The 23,484-nt window shown below is 33.2% G+C and overlaps 1 protein-coding gene across 3 annotated transcripts in view; it reads left to right on the top strand.

Annotated features, from left to right (window-relative positions):
• NEBL (nebulette) overlaps positions 1-23,484 on the top strand; it is a 458,082-nt gene that overhangs the window by 357,319 nt on the left and 77,279 nt on the right. The window contains exons 12-15 of one of the 3 annotated variants that reach the window (XM_051961695.1): positions 7,953-8,060; positions 10,141-10,242; positions 18,182-18,286; positions 20,279-20,386. The exons of the other annotated variants lie outside the window; for them this stretch is intronic. Of the exons in view, the coding sequence (XP_051817655.1) occupies positions 7,953-8,060; positions 10,141-10,242; positions 18,182-18,286; positions 20,279-20,386 (423 nt within the window). The remainder of the gene's footprint in view (positions 1-7,952; positions 8,061-10,140; positions 10,243-18,181; positions 18,287-20,278; positions 20,387-23,484) is intronic. 3 annotated transcript variants of the gene reach the window in all.

Here is a 23,484-nt window from a genome sequence, read left to right as displayed (position 1 = left end):
TATTTTAATTACAAGCAAAGCTAGACTTTTCCATGATAAATTCTTGTAATATACTATGCAAATAATGTGATATTCAGAACTTCAGGGAACTGAATGGCTCCTTTCCCTTTCTATTTCCAGGGGTAAGAAGAAGGAAAATGATTGGATTTTAAGGAAGGTCAAGTTACTTCTTGAGGTTACTTGCTTAATTTTTTCTACTGCTCCTAAAGAGACTAATTGAATATTTACACATAGCACACATTATTCTGTTAGTATGCCTTTCATAGGTCTTCTCTTTAATATACTACCAATCACCAGTAGGTTGGCCACTAGGAGTTGAAATCTTTGTCTATGGCAATCAGTGAAATAAAGTAAAATGAAATTTTTTTTTGTAGCAAAATCCCTCTTACATAGTGACATTATAGAACTTGAAGAAAGCAGAGTGATATGATTTTTGCATTGGCTTACATTAAACTAAATTAGAAATCCCTGTCTAACCACCACTGAGTCTCTGGTAGCCACATGGTGTTGGAATGCAGATAAAGTCCCCTAGCATGACAGGTTTGGCAGAGTCATGGGAATATAGTATGGAAAAACAGTGTTTGATGATGATCTATACTTCAGCTTCTTCAATAGTGGTCCACTACCCTAGATGGAGTCTCATAACTAAATATAGGGGTTGTGAATTTATGATTCACAGCAAACGTGTGATTTATTTACTTATTATAATATTATTTTATATATACTCATTATGCTTATTATTTTATAGATACTCAGGATCATGTAAAAATTTTGGGGATAAAAAAGGGTTGTAAGTAGAAAAAAATTTAGAAGCCCTGATCCCTACCACTGGAGATGATCCATACAGTGAAGTCATAAGTCCTCATTTCATTGAAATAATCTCATTCATTTGTGTACTGAAACTTATGTTTTCTATAAAAAAACTATTGTATTTAAAAGTCACTACTAATAGTATTAAATGCAGCTTATTAATTATAAAATATGATAATCAATTTGATTGTAAATTGTATTATTCATTTATAATTGGCACACAGTCTATGTGCTGTTAATTATTTTACATAGAAATGACTGCAGGGCTACTATTTTGTTTAAAACTAATATTTCAATTTTAAAAGTAAGTTCACAGAATGCCTTGAATTATGATTATTCCCTACATTTTTCTGTAATTTTTAAACTCCATCCTAAATTTCTGATGGATTGTAGATACATTTTATGTTTCATTTTGTTATTTGTTTACTCTACATTTCATTGACAATCAAATTAAAGTTGTGGATTTTCCATTTTGATCTTGACATGTATTTGTATGACATGATAAATGCTCTAAATGCAGTGGCTAATGTCTGGTCTGCCCTCCTTGCTGAGGGATTGTGCCTTTCTTAAGTCCTTTGTAAATCTGAACAGTGGGTGATGTCATCCGTTCATGAAATCCAACACTCTCGGTAATGAAGGCTTTGAGTCATTTGATTTAGAAGCAGTGCCTCAGACCTTTAAATTAAGACACTTGTCTGTCCTGAAGCATGACAATATTCCTCTAGCAAGTCGAAAGTTCATTCCAGTGTCTTCTTCGAGCATTTGATTGTACAAAAAATCTGCTTGGGCTGTGTATAGATATTCTTTAAAAAACTCTTAAAGTGTGAGTTCTATGAGCCTTTTTGTTTTTACACTAAATGTGTTCTATCTACCAATGAATAGAAATTATTAAATTGGATAAGGAACTTTATAGGTGATATTTATGATTTGATTAGAAGCGATCCTATTGTTTGTCACTTTCTACTTAGGAGTTTGAGTTCAATGTGGATATGGGACTTTATAAGGGATAATTATAATTTGATTAGAAAGCCAGTAATATTACTTAAGTCACTTTGTACACCCATTTTCAAAATAACTGACTAGGTTTAGAGGCATTACTTTTCCATCTCCCTTTTCCCCTTGTATCTCATATCATAGATTGTTTTACAGAAAATATGGGGAGTAATTAAAGGAGGGGCTTTGTCCTACTCTGGAAGGAAAAATTCTCAAACATGCTCGACCAGTTATAGAGGGACTAACATTCTGAATAGTGCTGTAAAAATGGGAGCAGGACCAGTGAGTATGCACTGTATTCTGTGTTGTTTAGACAGGAAAATAACCCCACTAATAGATGCTTTTTGATTATTCATAATGTAGGGTAAGAAACAAATTTTGAGCCCAGATATTGAGTTCCAGTTGTATATCAATCAATAAATATTTATTAAGTGTCTACTAGGTACTAAGCACTGTGCAATATGCTGATGGTTACATAAACAAAAATGAAAAAGCCCTTACATTCTAATGGGTAGACCATATAAGCAGTATTATATAATGGAAACATCACTGGCTTTGTAATCAAAGATTTATGCTCAAATTCCATTTCAGTCACATACTACTGTGTGATCTGAGAGTCCACTTTTTTGACTTGAATTTTCTCTATTGTAAAAGAAGAGGGCTGAACTAAATTGTTTTGAAGGACCCTTTCAGTTTTAAATCTATGATCCTTTGTATATAAATTAGTACATTTAAAATAAATTTTGGGTGGGTTGTTAAAGTATTCCAGTGGAGCCTTGCTCTCATTAAAATTTTTAATGATTCCAATTACATTACATTTATTTGCTCCTCATCTTATACGACTTATGTGTGTTCTTCCATTGGTTATTATGGGAATCTACCCAATATGGTAGGGTAAAGCTTTGTAAAGCTTTGTAAAACTCTCCCAACATAATACATGGGTTGTCCATTGTTTATTTTTTGTCTTTTTCACATATTCAGCCCATTTTCTTTTTATTAGATGCTGTTCCTTGATAGCAATTCACTCCATACATTTCTCTCCATTGATGGACATGATGAGCCTCTTCATTGCCTTTTGTGTTGGCCATAATTTCAACTCTTTGGAGACTATAATGTTCCATGAGTCATATGCTTTATGTTTTAGGAAGAAGGAACTTAAGTCAACATTGGCTGAGAGAATTCTTCATTCTAATGTGGGAGGGGATATTCTATTCAGTTTCTAATTTTAGAGTTTTATGTAGAACTTGAATCTATATGTGTCAGAGAGAGATTTAAGTCAGGCTTTAAATCCAGTTTTTCCTGGTTCTGAAGCCAGCTGTCTAAATCCCTACACCATCCTACCTCTTACAAGAAGACTAGAAGGTAAGAGGATATGGTCTAGATCTGTGATTTCATTGATGGAGAGAATCCCTAGTTGAAAGAAGTTCGTCTACAAATGTTGGAGCACTGGGAAGTTATTTGCCCAGATTCACAGAGCCAGGATACCTAGAGATGGGATTTGAATTATTCCTAGGAGAGATCCCTATTATATGATGTTGCCTCTCACCAGGAAGAATATTGGTATTAACATGGATTCACAGAGATTCTTGGAGTCCAAGTTTTGTAATTTCCTAAAAGGCAATCCAGCCTTCTTTCTTCTCCCTGGACCCACTTTATTGTCCATTTGTAATGTCTATCTAAGGTACATACATCTGGTGATGGATAAGATCCATAGGTTGTCTGTCTAGCAACATATTAGAATTTTTATATACTTGGTTATTACTATGTGAAGAATTAGTTAAAACTCTTTGGAATGATTCTGGACTTAGCTGAAGATTTTGATTACAAACTGAGCAGTCACCTCAGGCCCTTTGGTGATAAAGGGCTGGCCTCTGAGCCAGGATAAGAAATAATGTGACATACTGAATTAAAAAAAAAAAAGACACCATTGTCTGTTACTGGGCTTCTGACATTTGTCCCATTTTTTTTTCAAAGACTACCAGTTTTGACTCTGCAATCACTTATGCAATTTTCCTGGGATGGGGTATTTTAATACCTTTAAGAATACTGGCTGCTTTCTTGTTTTTTTTTTTCTCTTATCCTAGTCCTCAATTCCTTTTTAATAAATGTTGCTTTTCCCCAAGAATTTTGTCACTTTTTTGTTTTCAACTCATTCTTTTTGGTGGGACATAAGAATAAAATTCGGGATAGAAATTTATATTGTTTCTATTATTGCTTAAAGAAAATTTTCAGAAAAGTAAATTAAAAATTTATCAGATATTTATCTTTTCATACTTTAATTTCTAATAGATGTTGAAATAGTTTGGTTTAAATTATTCCTTACTTTTTGATTTTGCCTCTCAGGTTTTTTTTTTTAATCAAGATATCAGTTCTGTTGATTTATACCTGGGTGGTTGCTAGTTCTTTATGAGAGCTTTACTCTAGCTCTCCATCCAAAATACAAACAAAACAAAAATATGCCCTTGCTCTTGGAATATTTGAAATTCACACAGAAATATATTTTTAAATACTCAATACTCCTCTTTATCTCTTTACATTAGATCAATTTCTTTTTAAAAATACAATTTAATTTTTCTTCTTTTTTTTCTCCCAATTTTTTCTTCCTTTCACTATTCCCTTCCTCAATAAAAATAAATTAAAACAAATAGGAAGGTTTATGTTTTAGAAACAGTTTGGCAACTATAGGCAACTAAAAAAGGCTTGGAGAGAGAAAGACTTGAGGCAAGGAGATCAATTAAAAATATTGAAATAATTTAAGAGGGAGATGATTAGGTAATGAATGAAAGTGGTTACAAAATGAATAGAGAGAAGGGAATGCATATAAGAGATATTGTGAAGGAAAAAGCTTGACATTGATAAGAGAAGGAAAAAAAAGTCAAGGATAGTTTAGTTTTGTAAATTTGAGTGAATTGAAATATGGTAGTACCTTTAATAGAAACAAGGATAGTTGGAGGAGGGGTAGATTTAGGGGAACAGATTACAAAGTCTGTTTTAGACATGTTGAGTTTAAGATTCCTTGGGGGTGATTCTAGTAGGCAATTGGAAGCAAGATTAAAGCCCAGGAAAGAAATGAGCGTTGTAAATTTAGTTTTGAGTGTTGTCATAGAAATGCTGGTTGAACCCAGCAGAGTTGAGATTACTGGAAAAGAAAAGGAAGGGACCCAAGAGGACATTGGTTGCAGGGGTAGGATGTGAAATAGGGTTCTATCATGAATAACTTCTTGGTTTTGAGCATAGGGAAAATATTGGTGCTATTAATAGAAAAGCACCAAAAAGAATAGTAGAGTAGGTAATTTGTTCTGTTTGGGAAGTGTTGATTTTGAGATGCTGGTGGTTTCTTTATGGTATTGAGGAGGCTTTTCGCCATCTGTCTTAGTGTAGAAGTCAAGGCTAAACGAAGAGCTTCCATTCATCTACAATGTGGGGATAAATAGAGCTATGGGAATGGATGAGGTTAATAAGGGATAAAATGCGGAAAGAGAAAAAGAAATCCAAGTACAGAGCTTTTAGGCAATGTCTGCCTTTTGAAAGGAAGGAAGGTAATAGAAAAGTTGCATAAGGATATTTAGAAAATAGCATATTTGTAGGTAGCGGGGAAGGAGCCAGACAGAATGAGAGTATTAAGATGTAAGAGAAATGGAATAATGGAAGGAATAAGAGTCTAGTAAAGGCCATAGTGATAAGGTCCAAAGGCCTAGGTAAAAGATGAAGAATGAATGTTCCATTTTTCACAGCTAAGAGTATCAGAAGGATAATGACCCAGAAAGTTTTTGAAGGGTAGATGAATGTAATAAGGATCAGCTGACTTTGGCTAGCCAAGATATCAATGCAGTAGCCAGCAAAACCACTTGAGAATACAGCTTAGGAATAAGGTTGGGACCTGAGAATGGAAAATGTTAGGAAATAGTAATTGTGGGGAATGTGATAGAAAATCTATATGAAGTTAAAAAAAAAAGATTTCTGAGCTGCCTGTAATTTAATGGGCCTATCAAGGTTATCCATAGCCCACTCAGAATTTTTGTTAGAAATATCCTTGTTTTGGATGACTATTTCTCAATGAGAATGAAAGTGATTTACACAAAAATTACTTTCCAAAATAACAACAAATGCTACAGATACATTAAATATATAAAGAAAAAGTATATGGTGATATTGTTGTTGGACAACTAACACAGAAGGAAAGAAAAAAGGAAAGAATTAAGGAAAGAAACAAATATTTATTAAGCAGCTACTATGTGCCAGGCATTAGATGCTTTACAAATATTCTCTTATTTAAACGTCACTATTCTGGGAAGTAGATGCCATTATTAATCATATTTCACCACTGAGGAAACCGAGGCAAAAAGGGTTAAGTAACTTAGCCAGGGTGACATAGCTAGTAAGTATCTGAGGCGAGATTTAGAGAGGCTCATCACACAGCAACTTTGTGATTCTTCTTTTTTTTTTTTTTTTTCTTTTCATCCAGACTTGGGATTTCTTGAATTCCTAGCATGGAAACTTTCTCCACTAAAGTAGAACAGTGACTTCACAGCTGATAGATGTCTCATTGGGTAGCTCAGAGTGGGAGAAAAGTTGGAACCTCCATTAGGGGTATTGGAAGCATCTGTTTTCTTCCTGTCATAACATGGGCTGTTTTTGTGCATGACTTTTCCTAAGTTTTCCTTAGAGGCTTCCTCTTACTCTTCCATTGTCTGGGGAGTTTCCGATGTACCATTGGAGCTATCCATCTATCTTGATTAATTTCTGCTACATGAGCATCCCATCTCTGGCCTTGTACATCCTTTGTAATGTCTTTCATGTCACTTCTTGTTTCCAAGTCATCCTGGTAATATGTTACAATCCACTGAAGTCTTTCCACTGCCCTTTGGGCTATTTGTAATTCCACTTAGTAGCTCCAAAATAAATAACATGGGTTAAATAGTAGAAATCTCAGCGTTATATGTACAGCTGCAACAATAAATGTCCAAAGCCACAGGCAAACAATTTGTAGAGAATTTGAATGTGGAATTATTAACTACAGTTAATTTATTTAACCCCTCAATTGATGGCAGAAGAATATATGTCAAGGTGTTAAGGAACATTAGAAACAGTGGATGACAACCTTTTAAAACTGTCATGCACTCCACTGTTTTTATATGGATTAAGCTAAGCAAGGATATCTCCACTGACCTATGTATATCTGGTGGCATCTAGGGGCTTAAAGAAATGTGTATTGTATACATGTCATCATAGCCTATTGGTAATGCAGAAATGCAAACATTGCCCGTGAAATGTCAGCCTGCTTATGCACAGTGCCTTTGTAACTGACTGCTGGCTAAGATGTGAGCTACTATACATCTCTGAAGGCAATCATCTTAAATGTTAAAGGCGACATTTGATGCTTTGCATCTGATACAACTTTATATGGGGAAGTGATTAGAGGCTTAGTCTTTCATGTCTTAGCAGTTCATTTCTCTTTCTTTGTTTCTTTCACAAATAAGAAAATCTTTATTACATTCAAGTTGGTTTTTAAAAATACCTAGAAATTCCATCAAATTCATTTCAAAGTTGTCTTGTATATATTTTCTTCTGAATTGTCTTTTTTTCTGTTCATTAACAAATATATCAATGACATTTTCCTCTTTTTAAAAAATTACTATTACCTCTCTTCGTTACTCCTCCCCCCAAAGCCTTCTTTTGTAATAAATTAATACAACAAATTAGCAAAACAAGTGATGTATTAGCAATGTTTGAAAAATACATGTTCTCGTGTAGCCCAACACAAATTTGTTAGGGGGATAGATATCATCTTTCTTCATTAGGCTTTAGGAGTTGTGATGCGTCACTGAATTCATCCGAATTTTTGTCATTCAAAGTTGTTTTTCTTTTTTTTTTAATTAGTATTTTATTTTCTCCAGTTATATGCAGAAAGAATTTTAAACACTCATTTTTAGACCTTTGAGTTTAATTCTTTCTTTTCTTCTCTCCTCCCGCCTCCACATTGAGAATGAAAATAATTCAATAAGGGATATACATATGTAGACATAGCAGTTCATTTTTTAAGTTATTTTAATTGATCCAAATGTATTACAACCATATTCTTTGCCAATCTATTGCACTCTTAGAGGGTGAAAGTAAATGCTTTATTCTTGTTTTGTTTTTGACTACAGGTTAAATACAGAGAAAAATTTGATAATGAAATGAAGAAATACCAATATAATCCTCTTGAAAGTGCCTCTTTTAGGCAAAGTCAATTTGCAGCTACCCTTGCAAGTGATGTAAGTTAATTTGTTTCTTTTTATTATCCTGAAATCATAGAAATCAACATATAAGGTAACAACAAAAAACAAAGAAAACAAGTCTTATGTGTCAGCATTAGAAATCAATTGACTTTTTTTGTTGAAAAGGAGTATGTGTGATAAATTTTGAATACCATTCTAAGAGAAAAAAGGAAAATATGATTTGGTTCTTTTATTTGTGTGTGTGTATATAAACACTTGAATACATTGTGTATGTATGTATATATCTCTCTAAATGTGTATATCACACATATATAATCATGAACACACACATTAATTTCCATTGGCTTTCCTCCCCGCCCCCCTTCCCCCCCTTTGAAGGTAGTGGCTTTCTTTTCCAAACAATGTAAGGGTAAATGGCAAAGAATTAAAACCAAAAACCAAATAATGGCAGTTAAAAAAAATAGATTAAGACAATTAAAAAAATGGATTAACTTTGGGACCAAAATGTCTTTGTACATTTAGTTGAGCTCTACCATATGATAATCTGATTTTTTTGGTAAGGAGATCTTAGACCTAGAATAATCATTTTTTTTCTCATTCTTTATTTCCTTCTGCCTTCTCCTTCTCCCTTTTCCATCTCCACTTCTCTTCTTCCTTCCATTTATTTTCACTCTTCTTCATTCCCTTTCTTTTTCCAGACTCATCTATGTAGGGAACTCTGAATGTGGAAACTCCATCCACTGATGCAGATCAATATCTAGTTTATGATTTAGACACTAAATGAGTTGCTTGGGGACATTGAAGAGTTACATAACTCACACATTGTAGTATAGCTAGGCTGGATCAGAGGCAGTACTGGAGCAGATCTCTGACTGAGGCTAGCTCTCCATTCACTAAATATCTTTATTATGGGAGAAAGAAAAAAGAATCCTGCCGTCTGCCTTTATAACTATTGGTTTTCATGGGCTAAAATTCATGACCAAATGAACAAATTCTTTATGTTTCTTTAAAATAATAATATAAGTCAATGTGAAAATACAACATAATTAAAATAATTACTTTTAGATGCAACTTTTCAAGAATGCATCCAGAATCTAATTTAAAAAAAAGGCCTTGATCACAATTTAAATTTTTTATTCAATTGATAATTCTTCACTCTGCTTTATAGTATTCAAACTGACTCCTCAGTGCTATTTATTTTTAAAAGACTTCAAATTATTCTTATAATTAGCCTTTTTTTTTTTGCTTCATATTTCTAACTATGCCCCCTAATTAGAAAAAAAAAAAGCATACTTTTTGCTAAAGTTGGGCATAAATGTTTTATTGGGAAAAAAATCTCAAAATTATTGAATAATGTTTTGTTAAACCATATAAACCTTTAACTCAAGGCAAGCCCTTTGGAAACTGGGGGATCTTGCTTTCGTAGAAAATCACATATTTAGGACTCATTGAAATAATTTATATTTATAGCTAAAATTAATTATTTATTGCCTTTGACAGCAATTAAGATGCTTGGGTTTCTCTTTTGTTCTATTTCATTATATTTTTTTCAGCTATTATTAAATAAAAGTTTAGGAAAATAAAGATTAAATCTACTACTTATTGAGGTCTTTCTAGATAGAGATTTGATTCATTTACATCCCTCCCAGTAATCAATGTGAAAAATCTTGTAAAGGAAAAAAAATCATAAAGAACACTGAGTCTTTTAAAAAAATTAACATTTTTACAAAATTTCATGTGAACTTAAGGTCAGTAGAAGATTAAACAGCATTGTCACAAATCATAAGTCAACACTAATGAATTGATCTGGAAGAATAAAGTGATACTTTTTTTTTTCCTTTTGAAAGGCAATGATTCCTTGAAAAAAATGTGACTCAATTAACTTTGCTGCCTTGTTTTTATGAACAATTGGAGTGCCTATCAAAACATTTTTCAGCATCTGAAAATGGAAATGATTGGATAATTGAATTTTTACTTGTTCAGAAGTGAATGAGCACCATCTAGCGGCCAATTGGGATTACTTGGCCACTTCCCAACAGAATTATGTTTTGCTCTTAAAAAATAGAGATTACTTTGTCTTCTGCTGGATTGCATTTTGTTTTATGTTATTTTATAGGTGCAGTACAAGAAAGATGCTCAGATGATGCATGATCCAGTTTCATATCTCCCAAGCCTATTTTTAGACCACGCTTTGAAAACCAGCAAAATGCTCAGTGATGTAAGTTGGGTTTTATTATAGGAGAAGCTTATTAGCCTCTCTAATAGAGATATTATTCTGTTCTCTCTACATTTTCCCCCATGTATGTTTTTTTCTTGACAACTAATTTGATTCAAATATTGATCTCCTTGCATAAATCATCCCAAGGCCATCATTTTAGAATAATAATTCCTGTTAGACCTTTAGTGCTTATTGATAAAATTTTTCTTTTTATAGTACAGAGACCCTGCTTTTCAGAGAGAAAATTCCCATTTTGATTCTTCAATTTTTTAAACTGAGTCTCCATGTACCTTATGTAAATGAAATATTAACATTAATCTATATAGATGCTCGTTTTTCTCCTTTATCCCCATGTTGCTGATTGTTTATTTGAATCTATGATGACAAATTTATGAAGGAATAAATTAGTATATTTAGAGGTACATAATGGAAACTATTTTGTAGATATATTCCTTACTCAAAGTATTATTGACATACACCAATCTGGACTCATCATTTTTGCCTTTTGCTTTTATTATCTAAAACATTCAGACCCTTAAAAAGGGTATTTCTGATTTTCATTATGTTCCCCAGGAGTCCACCCCTCATTTTTCAGAGATACCCTAGGCTAGCCTTCCAAGGAAACAATTGCTTAGCTGACCTCAAAAACATTTATTTATTTATTTTATGGATTGTATTTTTAAAAGAGAAAAAGAATTAGAGAAAAAAATTAATTGAAAATATGTAATCATGGTTCTGATCATGAATTCAGAATCCCATTATCATTGTCAATATAGAATAATTTCAAACTCTTCAGTAATGAAAGACACTTTTAGTTTTAGAACACAATGATTTTCATGAAGAGAGCTAGATTCAGAATGAAAGAATTTAGGAGTTCAGATATTAGCTTTGTCACTAATTCTGTGACATTGAACAAATCACTCAGCTTCTCTGACTTTATGGCCAAGACTATTAGAAGCTTCTTGTAAATCAAGATTATATCATTCTTTATACATGGATCCCTCTCCCCTAAAATAGTGCTTGGGTCATAGTAGATGTTTCAGAAATACTTGCTATTTTCAAGAGCTCTTAGCAGCATCAGTTTTCCCATCTGCAAATGAATAATTAACTTATTTATCTGAATTGTCAGCAAGGGATAATTATTAATTTGCTCATTGTTCTTTAGGTTTTTATTCTAAAGTATCCACCTGTCATTCTCATTTTCCCAGATAAAAGTATTATCCACCACAGCTGTGTATGCAAACTATTTGGCTTCTACTAAATTTTAACATAAGATGAATTAAAACTTTCTTCTCTAAAACCCCTCACTTCTTCCATTAAAATTGCATCCAATAACATTCATATTTACTGCGTTCTTGCAATAGGTCAAATTAACAGAGGGAAGACTACTTATAATGGTGTACTTATTTTGGATTATTTTAAATTCATTTATTTATGATTTATAAAAACTCATTTGAGGACAAAAATATGGAAATTCTCTCTTCCTCTCTCCCTTTCTCTTTTTTCCCCTCCCTTCCTGCCTTTCTTCTTCCCTCCCTTCCTCTTTACTTCTTTCCTTCCTTCTTTCTTCCCCTCCGCCCTCCCCCTTTTCCTTCTCCTCCTTTATGCCCTTTTCTCTCTCCTCCCTTCCTCCTGACCCTTCTCTCCTCCCCTTTCTCCCTCTTCTGCTTTCCTCCCTCCTTCTCTCCCTCTTCTCCCTTCCTTCCTTTTTCCCTCTTCCCCCTTCCTCTCTTCCTCCCCGCTCTCTCCTTCCCCTCCCCTTCTTTTCTTCCTTCCTTCCTTGTCACCAGCCTGTGTTCCACATCTCTTTCTCCACATCTTCCCTCTCTCTTCTAACCTTTTAAAATCTTTCCCTTTTTCTCTATCTCCCCTCTTTGTCTTTTGCCTCTTTTTCTTTATATATCCAGAATCTACCACAGTGTACAGGAACAAAGTAGATGCTTGCTAAATCCTTACTTTATCTACTTCGTGTGTTTTGAGGATCACATGAACAACTGTGGATATAGTTCACTGCAAATCTCTAGCCAATAGAAATACCCACAATTATTATTATTACAATGCAGGAAATGAAACATAAAGAACTGTTGACAGACCCTAAATTAGATCTCAATTCCAACTCACTAAAACCACATTGTCATGTCATTTCCTCTAAACCCACAGATGGTGAATTCCATACTTGTGCATGTTATTGCCTCTTTGCCTCTTTTTCACTTTCATTCGCTTATTCCTGACTCATAGCTATCCTATAAAAATCAACAAAATTCTTTTCTTGAGCCTTCTATTTCAGTTCAATTTTTTTTAGTCTTCAAACAACCATTTCTACTAACTTTATTCCATGTCATACATTCTTGTGACCTGTCTTTTGTTTCAGGGTACCAACTTTTTCTTACATAAATGGTTCTATGATAAATTCATAAAAGAATACATTTGATTATATTATTTTAGTTGGAAACAGGGCACAAAACAGAGAAAGATTGGGTTTTACCTGTTTTAAGGGGAATGTAACATTATATGTCATTCACATGTCAAATTTCACAGCCTATTTCTAGTGATATATCAAAGAGCATTTAGCTCTTATCATGTATTAGACACTGTGTATACAGAAACATAAATGAGACAATCCCTGCCCTCAAGGATCTTACATTGATGATTATACCTGATACATTTAAGTCGGGTAACATTCATGATACCAGCCAAAGCATAAATTAAATTATTGTTTGTATTTAACCTTAGAAAATTTAATGTCACCTTGTCTAAGGGAAGATATTGTCTTGCTCCCTAATTTTTCCAAGGTAGTGACCAACGATCCTAATGGAATACCAGACTTGGGAAACTCACACATATTTATGAAGTGCAGTCCCTATATTTCTTTAAAAACCTGGTGCTGATAGTTTGTAATCAAATTGTAATCTTTTAGATAAAGAAAAGAATGACTTGCTTGTCTGAAGTGTCAGCAAAGGATAATTTATTAGTTTGCTAATTGTTCTTTAGCACTTTTCTCAGAAATAGCCACTTGTCTTTTCAAGTTGTCCAGATAAAAATTTTAACCAGTACAGCTGAGGATATGAGACAGTCTTAGTTTCTTATTGACATTGATAATAAAAAAATTGGAATTGTATTCTTAAAAAATACCCTCATCCATTAGAAGTGCATCAAAAGAGATTAAATATATTTTATAAAGTTCATAATTTGTGAATTAAAATGGATATTTTTAAATGATGAGCTTCAGCTATCATCTATATAAATCAAAGGTTCCCAACCTTCTTTATGTGACAAAGAGCCCTTTGTCAAACTAGTGAAGTCTTTGGACCTCATTTCTGAATACTGTTTTTTAAAATATAATTGGACGAAATTTTAAAATTTCATATAAAGCTTGGTGAAAATAAAGATGGACTTTTTTTGAGAGTTCATGAAAACCTTGAAATATATCTATGGATTCCTTGATGGTCTGTGGATCCCAGGTAAAGAACCATTAATTTATAAATTGTTATTTCTTTCAGCTTAATATGGGAGAGATTTAGAGTTATAAATAGTGAAACTAAGCCCTTTAGTATACAAAATATATTATGATGAATTTCAGGATATTCAGTTTGAATTTCTTGGTTTTTTATGTTTTGGTGAGGAAATTTTTAGTTTATTAGGAAAATAAAATTAAAGCAATAATTAGTTTTCTCCAATAGAGTTTGAGATTGTTTTTTCTGCAGCTATGCATGACTCCCACTAGGAGGCATTAGAGACTGTTAAATACAGAGAATTTAATACAATGAAAAGTTTTTCATTGTTCCAGAAGATTAAGGTTTTTTAGACATTTTTGAAACTCTTTAGCACTAAAGTTGATATTATATTGGAAGCAAAGCTTTCATTGTATGTTTACTTTGTCAGATGTGATAAAGATAAAGTCAGAAGTTTGCAGTTTTAGGAAAAAAGTAATTCATTCATTAGTTTATTCAACAAAGAGATATTAAATATCTACTATGGGCCAGGTACTGTGAAAAGGGCTGAGGAGACAGAGAGAAAAAAACAGATCCTGCTGCCTTCAGAGCGTTTATATTCTTGGTGTAGTTGTCTTGTAGGCAAGGATTATTATATTTAGCCAACTAATTTGATCCAACTATAGTCAAAGTTAAAACGTGGTATTTAGGGGAGGAAGAGGACACATTAATAATTACAATTAAAGAGCCGATTATAGTTGAGCTGAACCTAGAGAGCGACTAGGAATTACAAGTGGTGTTGAGGAGAGAGGGCATTCTCTCTGTATGTACAGAAACGTAAATGTGGGAGATGGAATATTATGTTTAGAGAATGAAAAATAAATCTGTTTAGCTGCAACTCTGTAGGAAAATAATGTGAAATCAGTGTAGTTGGGGAAAAATAAATTAGAACCAGATTGTGAAAAGCTTACATGCACAATAAAGTAGTCTACCTTTTTTCTTATAGAACCTGCAAAATTAAAGAAGGAAGAGAACCAACATTTTATTAAGTATCTACTAGGTGCTGTGTTAAGTATTTTACAAATATCATATCATTTGATTCTCATAATAAGCCATAATTATATTTTTGATCCTCATGAAAAGTCTAGAAGTTAGATGATTTTATTATACCCCTTTTACAAATGAGGAAACTGAAGCAGGAAGTAGTTAAATGACTTGCCTAGGGTCACACAGTTAGTGAATGTCTGAGGCCAAATTTACCTTGACTTCAAGTCCAACTGTGCTGCATCAGCTGCACCCCCTAAGTGCCACTGAAGAGAGGAAAAAGTCATCAAGCTCATCAATAAATCTATTAATCAACAAACACTTATTTCATGGGTAAAATCTATTCTTTTCATTTGATTTATAATTATTTTAGTTTTTAAAAATGTAATATAATAAAATAATAAACCAAAGAATCTTTTTAATCTTTCTAATTGAGGGAACCAATATATAGTGGTTAGAATATTGCTATTCTCTTTAATCTTATGGCCTTATACTCTGAGACTACCTCCAATTTATCCTGCTTATCTCTATCTATAGCTGTTTGGATGTTTCCTCTCCCATTAGATTGTGAACAATTGAATTGTTTTTGTTTCTTTGGTTTTTAGGTCTTTATTTCCCAACCACTTAGCACAATGTCTCCCACATGTTGTTGCTGTTCTTGACTTATTTCATTTGGATCCCATTATTCAAATCTGGCACTTAATAGGTGCTTAATAAATGCTTGTTGACTTGATTTGAAGTAAATACAAAATAATCAGAGGGAGCTGAGCCTGAATAAGTAAGCATTTGCAGGTAGCAGCAGAGCCGAGTCTTGAAAAAAGTTCTTAGAAGACGTGGTAAAGACAGAGTTAATTTCTAGTAGGATCACTTATTTTTTAGTCATGTCTGACCCTCCACAACCCCATTTGGGGTTTTCTTGGCAAATACTGGAGTGGCTTGCCATTTCCTTCTCCAGCTCATTTTACAAATGAGGAAACTGAGGCAAATATTTATAGTTAATGAGTGTCTGAAGCCAGATTTGAATTCAGGAAGACTCATCTTTCTGACTTCAGCTCAGCACTCCATGCACTATCTGACCATCTCACTGCCTCAGTAGGATGTGATCCTATGCTACATGTATGGAAGCAAGAGATGGAGAACTACGTCCCTGGAATCAAAAATTGGCCAGCTATATATCTAATATAGTGGATGTGACAGGGAGTAACATGAATTATGTCTGTAAAGGTAGGCTAGTGCCAGATTATGGAAAGCTTTAGGTACTAGCTGCCAAGTTTGTATTTTTTTTCCCCTAAAAGCAATAAGGGACCACTAAAGATTTTTAAGCAGTGAAATGATGTTTGAGGAAGACTATTTTGGAAGCATTAGAAATGGTTCCTAAATACCTCAGTTTTCAAGAAACTGATGCTGGGCTCCTCTTTGTCTGCAAATTGCACTTCCCTCTCTTCTCTTTCAACTTCAAATTCCTGGACTAGGCATTAGGTACATTTAGTGGGAATTTCCTTAAGGTCTCCTTTCTCCTGGTTCCTATTCATATCCATTTTTGACCTTTCCATATCCCAGGAATTGGTTCAGATCCATGATAATCTCACTCAAGAATGTCTCCTTTTTGCTTTGCCTTTTGGCAATCAGGATCATTTTTTATCATGGTTGATTTCTCCCACAGTAATGTCACCAGATGCCTACCATATTTGCTCCATCAATATCTATAAGTTCTCTGTGATCCAATCTATTGTCATATTCTCATTTTTCATTCAGAAGGCCTCTCATAGTTATTCTGTTCTCTTTACCCTTATAACTTTCATTTAAGATAATCACAGGGTACTTTAAATTTATTTAACTGGTTAAATAACTCCTAGTTATTTGTATTTATTCTCCTTTTAAGTAAACTAGGTTTGTGTTCAGCTATTCTCCCCCAGATCAAAGACTTCTCTTAAAGGTTAATCAACTCATGAATCTTCCTCCTTCTTTCTTTGTTTTTTCTTTCCCTTTCTCCAATTGCTTTTGTACTTTTTCTTCAAATCTATCCTTGACTAATTTAATTAAACTAAGTCAGCATTTATTAAGCACCTGCTGTATGAAGAACAAGAGTAGATAGCAGAAAAAGCATTAGATAGAACAATTCCTGGCATTAAGAAGACCTTAGTTTAACTTCTTTCTTTGAGACACATAGACTTATGAACCTGGGCAAATGACTCAACTTCTTAGCCCTTTTTGGCAACTCTCTAAGACCATAATTTCTAGAGTGGTTAATGATTTGCATTGATGGAGGGAATTTCTTCTCTAGGTATTCCCTATAACAATGAAACCACAAGTCTAGTACCTCTCCTGCAGCCCTGCCAAATGTACAGAGCACTGTACTATGAAAGGCTATAGAGATTAAATGAAAAGTGATTCCTCCCTGCATAGAAATTAAAATCTAATGGGGCATTATTGCACATAACCTAGCCATGCATAATATAAATCATAGCCTGGGAGAATTGGAGGGAGATTTAGCAAAAATATTTTAAAATTCACTTAAAAGAGTGGAGCATTTAAAAAATCTAAGCATTCAATTATGACTTCTTTCTATTATTACCTAATATTGTTGTAATTCTCTCTGGTGTGTAATGTTAATGTTTGTAGTTTATTTAAAAGATTGGCTATACAGAAGTGTCAAATTGCAGCCCCAGGCCCACAAGCATCTGGTAAAAGTCCCAAGTGCTATAGAACCAGATTAAAATGTAATTGGGAAATGTTTAAAAAATAAATAAAAATATAATACTTTATAGATAATATTAATTTGTGTTTTCCTAAGTTAATACATGGCCCAGAGGAATCTTATCAATTTGGATTTAATACCATCAGACAGTTCTTTAACTTTTGTGTGTCTGTATCTATCTAAATCTATATATCATATTTATACACATATAGATAAATACATACAATATGTAATATATAGATACACAAACATATATACACATATCTACATACATACATGTCAGTACGTGTTTAGATATGTGTATGTGTGTATCCATGGAAGGCAGGTGGGTCTAGTTTGTATTATAGATAAGGAATTTAAATGTAGAATGTGATGCAAATCTTGTCTCTAAGTAATTAATCCTTAAAAAGCTATTTGATGATGGTTTATTTCAATTTGATATTTAATTGATATTATGAATTGATCCCTTTTATTTTAAATATTTGAGGCATTTATAGCTTAGTGGTTAAAAAGCTGACTTTTTAGCCAAGAAAACCTGGGTCCAGGTCTTGGCCCTGACATATTCTGGGTGGGTGACCTTGGATAAGTGTCCTGACCCCTTAGTGATCCATGTACTCTGTAATATTATCAGGTGTAGTGAAGTTGCCACTCAATTTTGGTTGATAGAGTTTCTTCAAGTGGAAATTTCCTATCATTCTGAAATCACTAATCTAGTTCCTATCCTATTTCTATGCCTTTTAAATGCATCTTCATATTATCTGTTTAGCGTGAATATAAGAAGATGTTTGAAGAAAGCAAAGGAAGTTATCATTTTGAAATCGACACAGCTGAACACCTCCATCATAAAGGCAACACAGAACTCCAGAGTCAGGTATGGATATAATAAGACACTTTATCAAATTGAGAGAGACTTCACCAGAGTGTTAATGACTCCAAAAAACAAAACAAAACAAAAAAACAGTAAAGACTTGCCAATGTTGGGATGGATTTGGAAATAACAGATACTTTTTGAAAAACTTCAAGTGGCATTTTCTAGTCAGATTTTGTAAATAACTAGTGTTCCTTGAAAATCTGTGGTTCAATATAGAACCTCACTTTGGGAGAAAAAATGAGTTAATGTTGATTTGTAGAGCTATAGAGCTGTAGAATTAAATTGGCAGGAGCAAGGGTTTATTAAATTCTTTTCAGTTCATTTGCTTAGCAGTATTGAGAGAAGCTCATCAAATTAAAACAATGTGAAATATAAACAGCTTGTCTGTTCTCAATCAGTTTCTTTATATATATATATATAAAAGAGTTTGGACTGATAATCTATGATGTCTCTTTCGTTCTGTTTATTATCCCCTGTGTATCCAGGAGGAATAAATCTCTATTTACAAGGGATGCATGTTTCTGCTCAAAACTGGAAGCATAAAACAATGCACCTTTGTACATGTTCCAGAGGAGACATTTCCCATTTCCTTCCCAGATTTTCTTGAGCCATTCTTGTATCTAGTTAGATAAATCCTTTTTCTGGAGCTGGAGTGAATTAAAGAGACTGCACTTGGGAGAAAGCATCATGGAAGCTCTTGGATATGTATTTAATGTGGCTCCCAGCCCCTTTTTTGACATACTTATACAATAACTCTTTTGGGAGAATAGATGGGCAGCTTTTGCAGAGAATGACTTTTTGCATGAGATCTTGTGTAAACCCATTTCAGCTTATATTTAAGATCACTATAAATATATTTAGAGGGTTAAGATAGAAGATTATTAAGAAGTTTATATGGTCTCTGTGAAATATTCTCTTTTCCTTTTCCACTTTCCCCAATGACATCAGGGTATGGAATTAGCCTCATGTTTTCTTCTGTTATGTGATTTACTAATGTACTATTTACTAAAGTTCAGTGTGACCTAAAGGTCACATTCATTCATATAATTTATGTTGGCAATAGGTTATTTTGTACTTGTCATAATACAAAATTGTTTCTCATGTCAAATCTTAAAAAAAAACTCAATATAGTAAATTAATTCCTCCCTTGATACACTATCTGATATATAATTTCCTGAAAATGTCATATCACTTTCTCTTGGGGTTTGGGGTAGGGATAGAAGACATTTTTATTTTTGTACAAATAAACTAAAGGGACTCTTATATGATTTGAATCACTATGATTAGATTTTATTTCTTTTTTAAAATATTCATTTTCAGTGTATGTTAATTTAATGCTTTTTCTAATGTGTTAACATTTTTGGGCTGATGCCTTTCTATTACTTCTATTACAGGGCAATAATGGTATAATAGAAGGAATACTGTTGCATGAGACAGGATCTGAGTTTGGCTCTCTATATCACTTCTCTTCATATGTAATCTTCCTTAGGCTTCAGTTCTTTCATTCACAAAATATGATGCAATATTTGAGCATCTTTAAACCAAGGGGCTAGAGAAGATAAGCAATATGTAATAGCCCTAAGAGCTATAATTTTATGCTTTCTTTAATCTTTCAAGTTTTCTTAGGCATTCTATGAATCTAAGAATGAACAATATCTAATAGTTTTAAAGATGTACTCTGACCCAAATTCTCTTGCCCTATACCCATATAATTTTTTTCTATATTGAAATCTTGATTTTTTCTTTACTTATTAATTTTTCATACAGTATTTTATTTTTTCCTAGTTACATGTAAAGACAATTTTAACATTCATTTAAAAAAATTTGAGTTCCAAATTTTCTCCCTTCCTCCTTCACCTTCCCACTCTGCTAAGATGGTAAGCAATTTGATATAGATCACTTGTGTCCAATCCTCCCTTACAATTTATAAACAGTCATTTTAAAGTAAAGAGGTTGCTATATATTTTCTAATGGAACTTTTAAAAAATCTAGGTTAAGTACAAAGAAGAGTATGAAAAAGCAAAAGGAAAGTCACTGCTTGAATTTGTGGACACTCCATCTTACCAGGCTTCGAAGGAGGCCCAAAAAATGCAAAGTGAGGTTGGTAGTTTTTTGTTGTTGTTCAGTTGGGCTCCAAGATTCTTAGGTTGCTCATTTATTGTAATGTTCAGAATAACAGGTCTTAGAAAGTTAAAAAGGCTTTCCAATTCATGTATGGGAATAGACAACATGTTGGTCATTTGAAGATCATCATAAATAAGCTCAAGTAGGTTGGGATGATTTTTTCAGCCATCACAACTCTTAGACACTGTCTACTAGGTTGCAGAGAAATTGCTTTCTCCTTCGTGGGAGGGAATATATGAAGATGAAACCACAGCTCATCAAATGCAGAAATATTAGGAAATATTATGCTATTTATCACAGGTTGCATGGGTTGACTCAGAAAGATTGGCATTCTAGTTTTACTTCTAGCACACACTTATCTTGTGATCTTGGGAAGTCACTAAACTTCTGTGTTCCCAAGGCATTTCTATAAAACTTTAAATTATAGTGCAAATACTGTTGTGCTTTGATAAAGAGAATTTCCTCAGAGTTCCCTAGACCAGAAGCTCTCAGCCTGGGACCATTGGGGTCCCTATGTCTCTTTTAGATGATCCATGAGGTCAAAACTATTTTCATAATAATACTAAAGTATTTTAATTTCTAATTCAGTAAATTTCAATACATGTAGATGCTCAATAGTAGTAGGTGTATTCAATTCAAACAAAAGCTCTTTGGGAAATCCTTTAAAAAGTCTGAGAGTCACTATTCTAGATCAATGAAATCATAGGTCCAGTCTAAAAAGAAACAGACAAAATTCTCTACAATGATCACATAAAAAAGAAAGCACAATCAGTCCAGTGGCTACTTTATTTTTATGCCAAATAATAATATTAACCAAATCATTGCATACACTGACCTTTTTGTTTTAATTGAATTTACAAATCAATAAATTTTCGACATTGTATGAATATAGTCAAGTAGTCAGAAGTCTTAATTCTTGGGAGAAATGACTGTAATTAAACGATTGTATACAACATTTTAAAATAGTAGATGTAACATGGTGCATGGATTGAAAGTCTGTCTTGGATTCCAGAAGACCTCCATTTCTGTCCTGCAACTATCTATACATTTGTATTGTATAAATGTATCTGCAGAAGTGTCCACACTAGAAGTTTTCCACACTGATGAAATAATAGTTCTCTCTTTCCCTTTGACTAAAATATTTCTGTAATGGTATCTACCAGGCAAAGAGTAAATCATGTATATAAACCCTATCAGTGAATTATTTTGTTAAAAAGTGAGCATATCTATATATATATAGATATGAAACCACAGCTCATCAAAATGTATCTTAATGCAATCTATGATTTAATCTACAAACTAACATTTCAAACAATGATGGTAATTGAAACATTTTGAAGCATTAGAGATCAACAGGTAATTTGGATCTATTACATGGTTCCCTTTATCTTTCTTCTCTTTTTTTAATCTATCTTTCTCATTTCCTTGTTATCTGTCATCTTTCTCTTCCATCCAGGGACCTTCTTTGCTATTTCTTCATCTCCTCTTCTTCTTTGATTTTCCTTCCTTCTTTCTTCCACCTCTTCCTTTTCCTCCTCTTTTTCTTCTTCCTCTTCTTCCTCCTCCTCCTTCTCCAAATACATTGAAATTTAACCACAAACCAATTTAACTAAATTGTTTTACTTCATATGACTCAATTAATTTTTTCTGTAGGTCAAGGTTATTCAATAGAAAAAATAGGTTCCCCACTCCTAAATTATGCTATCTAGAAGTTTTCATGTGAATACTTTGTTCTTTCCTGCTTTCAAATATGAAATGACTTAAACAGTTGATAATTATTTATCAAGTATCTACCATTTGCTAAATCCTAGTGATAAAAAAAGTCCCTACTCACAAAGAGTTCCCATTCTAAGGGGGGAGACTATATACAGACAACTGTGTACCAACAAGTTAAATTGTAGAAAAATAAACTGGAAAAGGCAACATTGGGAAGGCACTGGAATTAAGAAAAACTTGGAAAAGATTTCTACTAGAAGGAGGGATTGTAGCTTAGAGTTGGTATCCAGGATCTGGAGATGAGGATGGAAAGCATTTTAGTCATGGGGGATAGCTAGAGAAAATACTTAGTGTTAGAAGATGTCTTATGTAAGAAGATCTGAAAGAAAAGAGTATACCATATACATATACATATATACATTCATAGATTTGTATTCATACCTATGGAAGGGAGGAAGGGGAAGAGAGAGAGAGAGAGAGAGACAGAAAGAGACAGACCAGACAGACAGACACTTTGAAGACTAGAGGATTTTATATTTGATCCAAATATTTGGCTCTTGGAATTGTGAACTTAGGTTATACATATATTTTTCTGTCTAACATTTGAAAGTTTTGTTTGAACTTCACTTTGATGTTAACTACATCTGTGTCTAAACCAACCAAACAAAAGAAAAACTAATCATTAAAGAGTGAAAAAGTTCATTAAATTCCTGGTTTGTCTATGTGATAACATGTATATACCTGATTTAATTTTAAAATATGAATTGATTGGGTATTTAGCATCAGCAGAATGAGTCTTAGTGATCCTATACTCAGCAGTGAGTATGACCTCTATTTCTCCTTGACTTTTTCTCTTTGCTGGCAGCTTTTACACAGGATTTATTACTCTTTGAGGAACTGGTTTAATTCTTGGGCTTCATGGGCCTCTGCTTAATATCGACTTTCCATTTCTTTTTTTTTTTCCTGTTCTAAAATCTAAAGTTTTTTTACTGTGGTTTAAGGAGGAAAAATCAAGGATTAGATATTTAGGAGAGATGTAGGTGGTGGCTGTTGTTGCTGAGCTTATAGAAATGCTGTTTTAAGCTTGGTCATTATGCAGCAGCTTACTAAGCTTTTGAAGATACAGATGGATACTTGCTTATGAACATAGCCTTGGGCTGAGCCTTGCCATAATAAGGGATATAAAACCTGGATAGATATAATTCATTTCAAAAGATCAGCTTTAGCTTGGAGGTGTCACTTGTGAGCGAGGTGGAGAGAGAAGCAGCATGATAGTTCTTTTTAATAACAACATTGTAAAAACTGTATTAATTGGACCTAATATACATGCTGCCAATCATTTACTACTGATGAACTTC

Source organism: Antechinus flavipes, chromosome 5 (assembly GCF_016432865.1).
Source record: "Antechinus flavipes isolate AdamAnt ecotype Samford, QLD, Australia chromosome 5, AdamAnt_v2, whole genome shotgun sequence".
NCBI classification, from domain to species: Eukaryota; Metazoa; Chordata; class Mammalia; order Dasyuromorphia; family Dasyuridae; genus Antechinus; species Antechinus flavipes.
The sequence above is the reverse complement of the archived record's forward strand: the minus strand, read 5'-3'. Positions and strand labels throughout refer to the sequence as shown.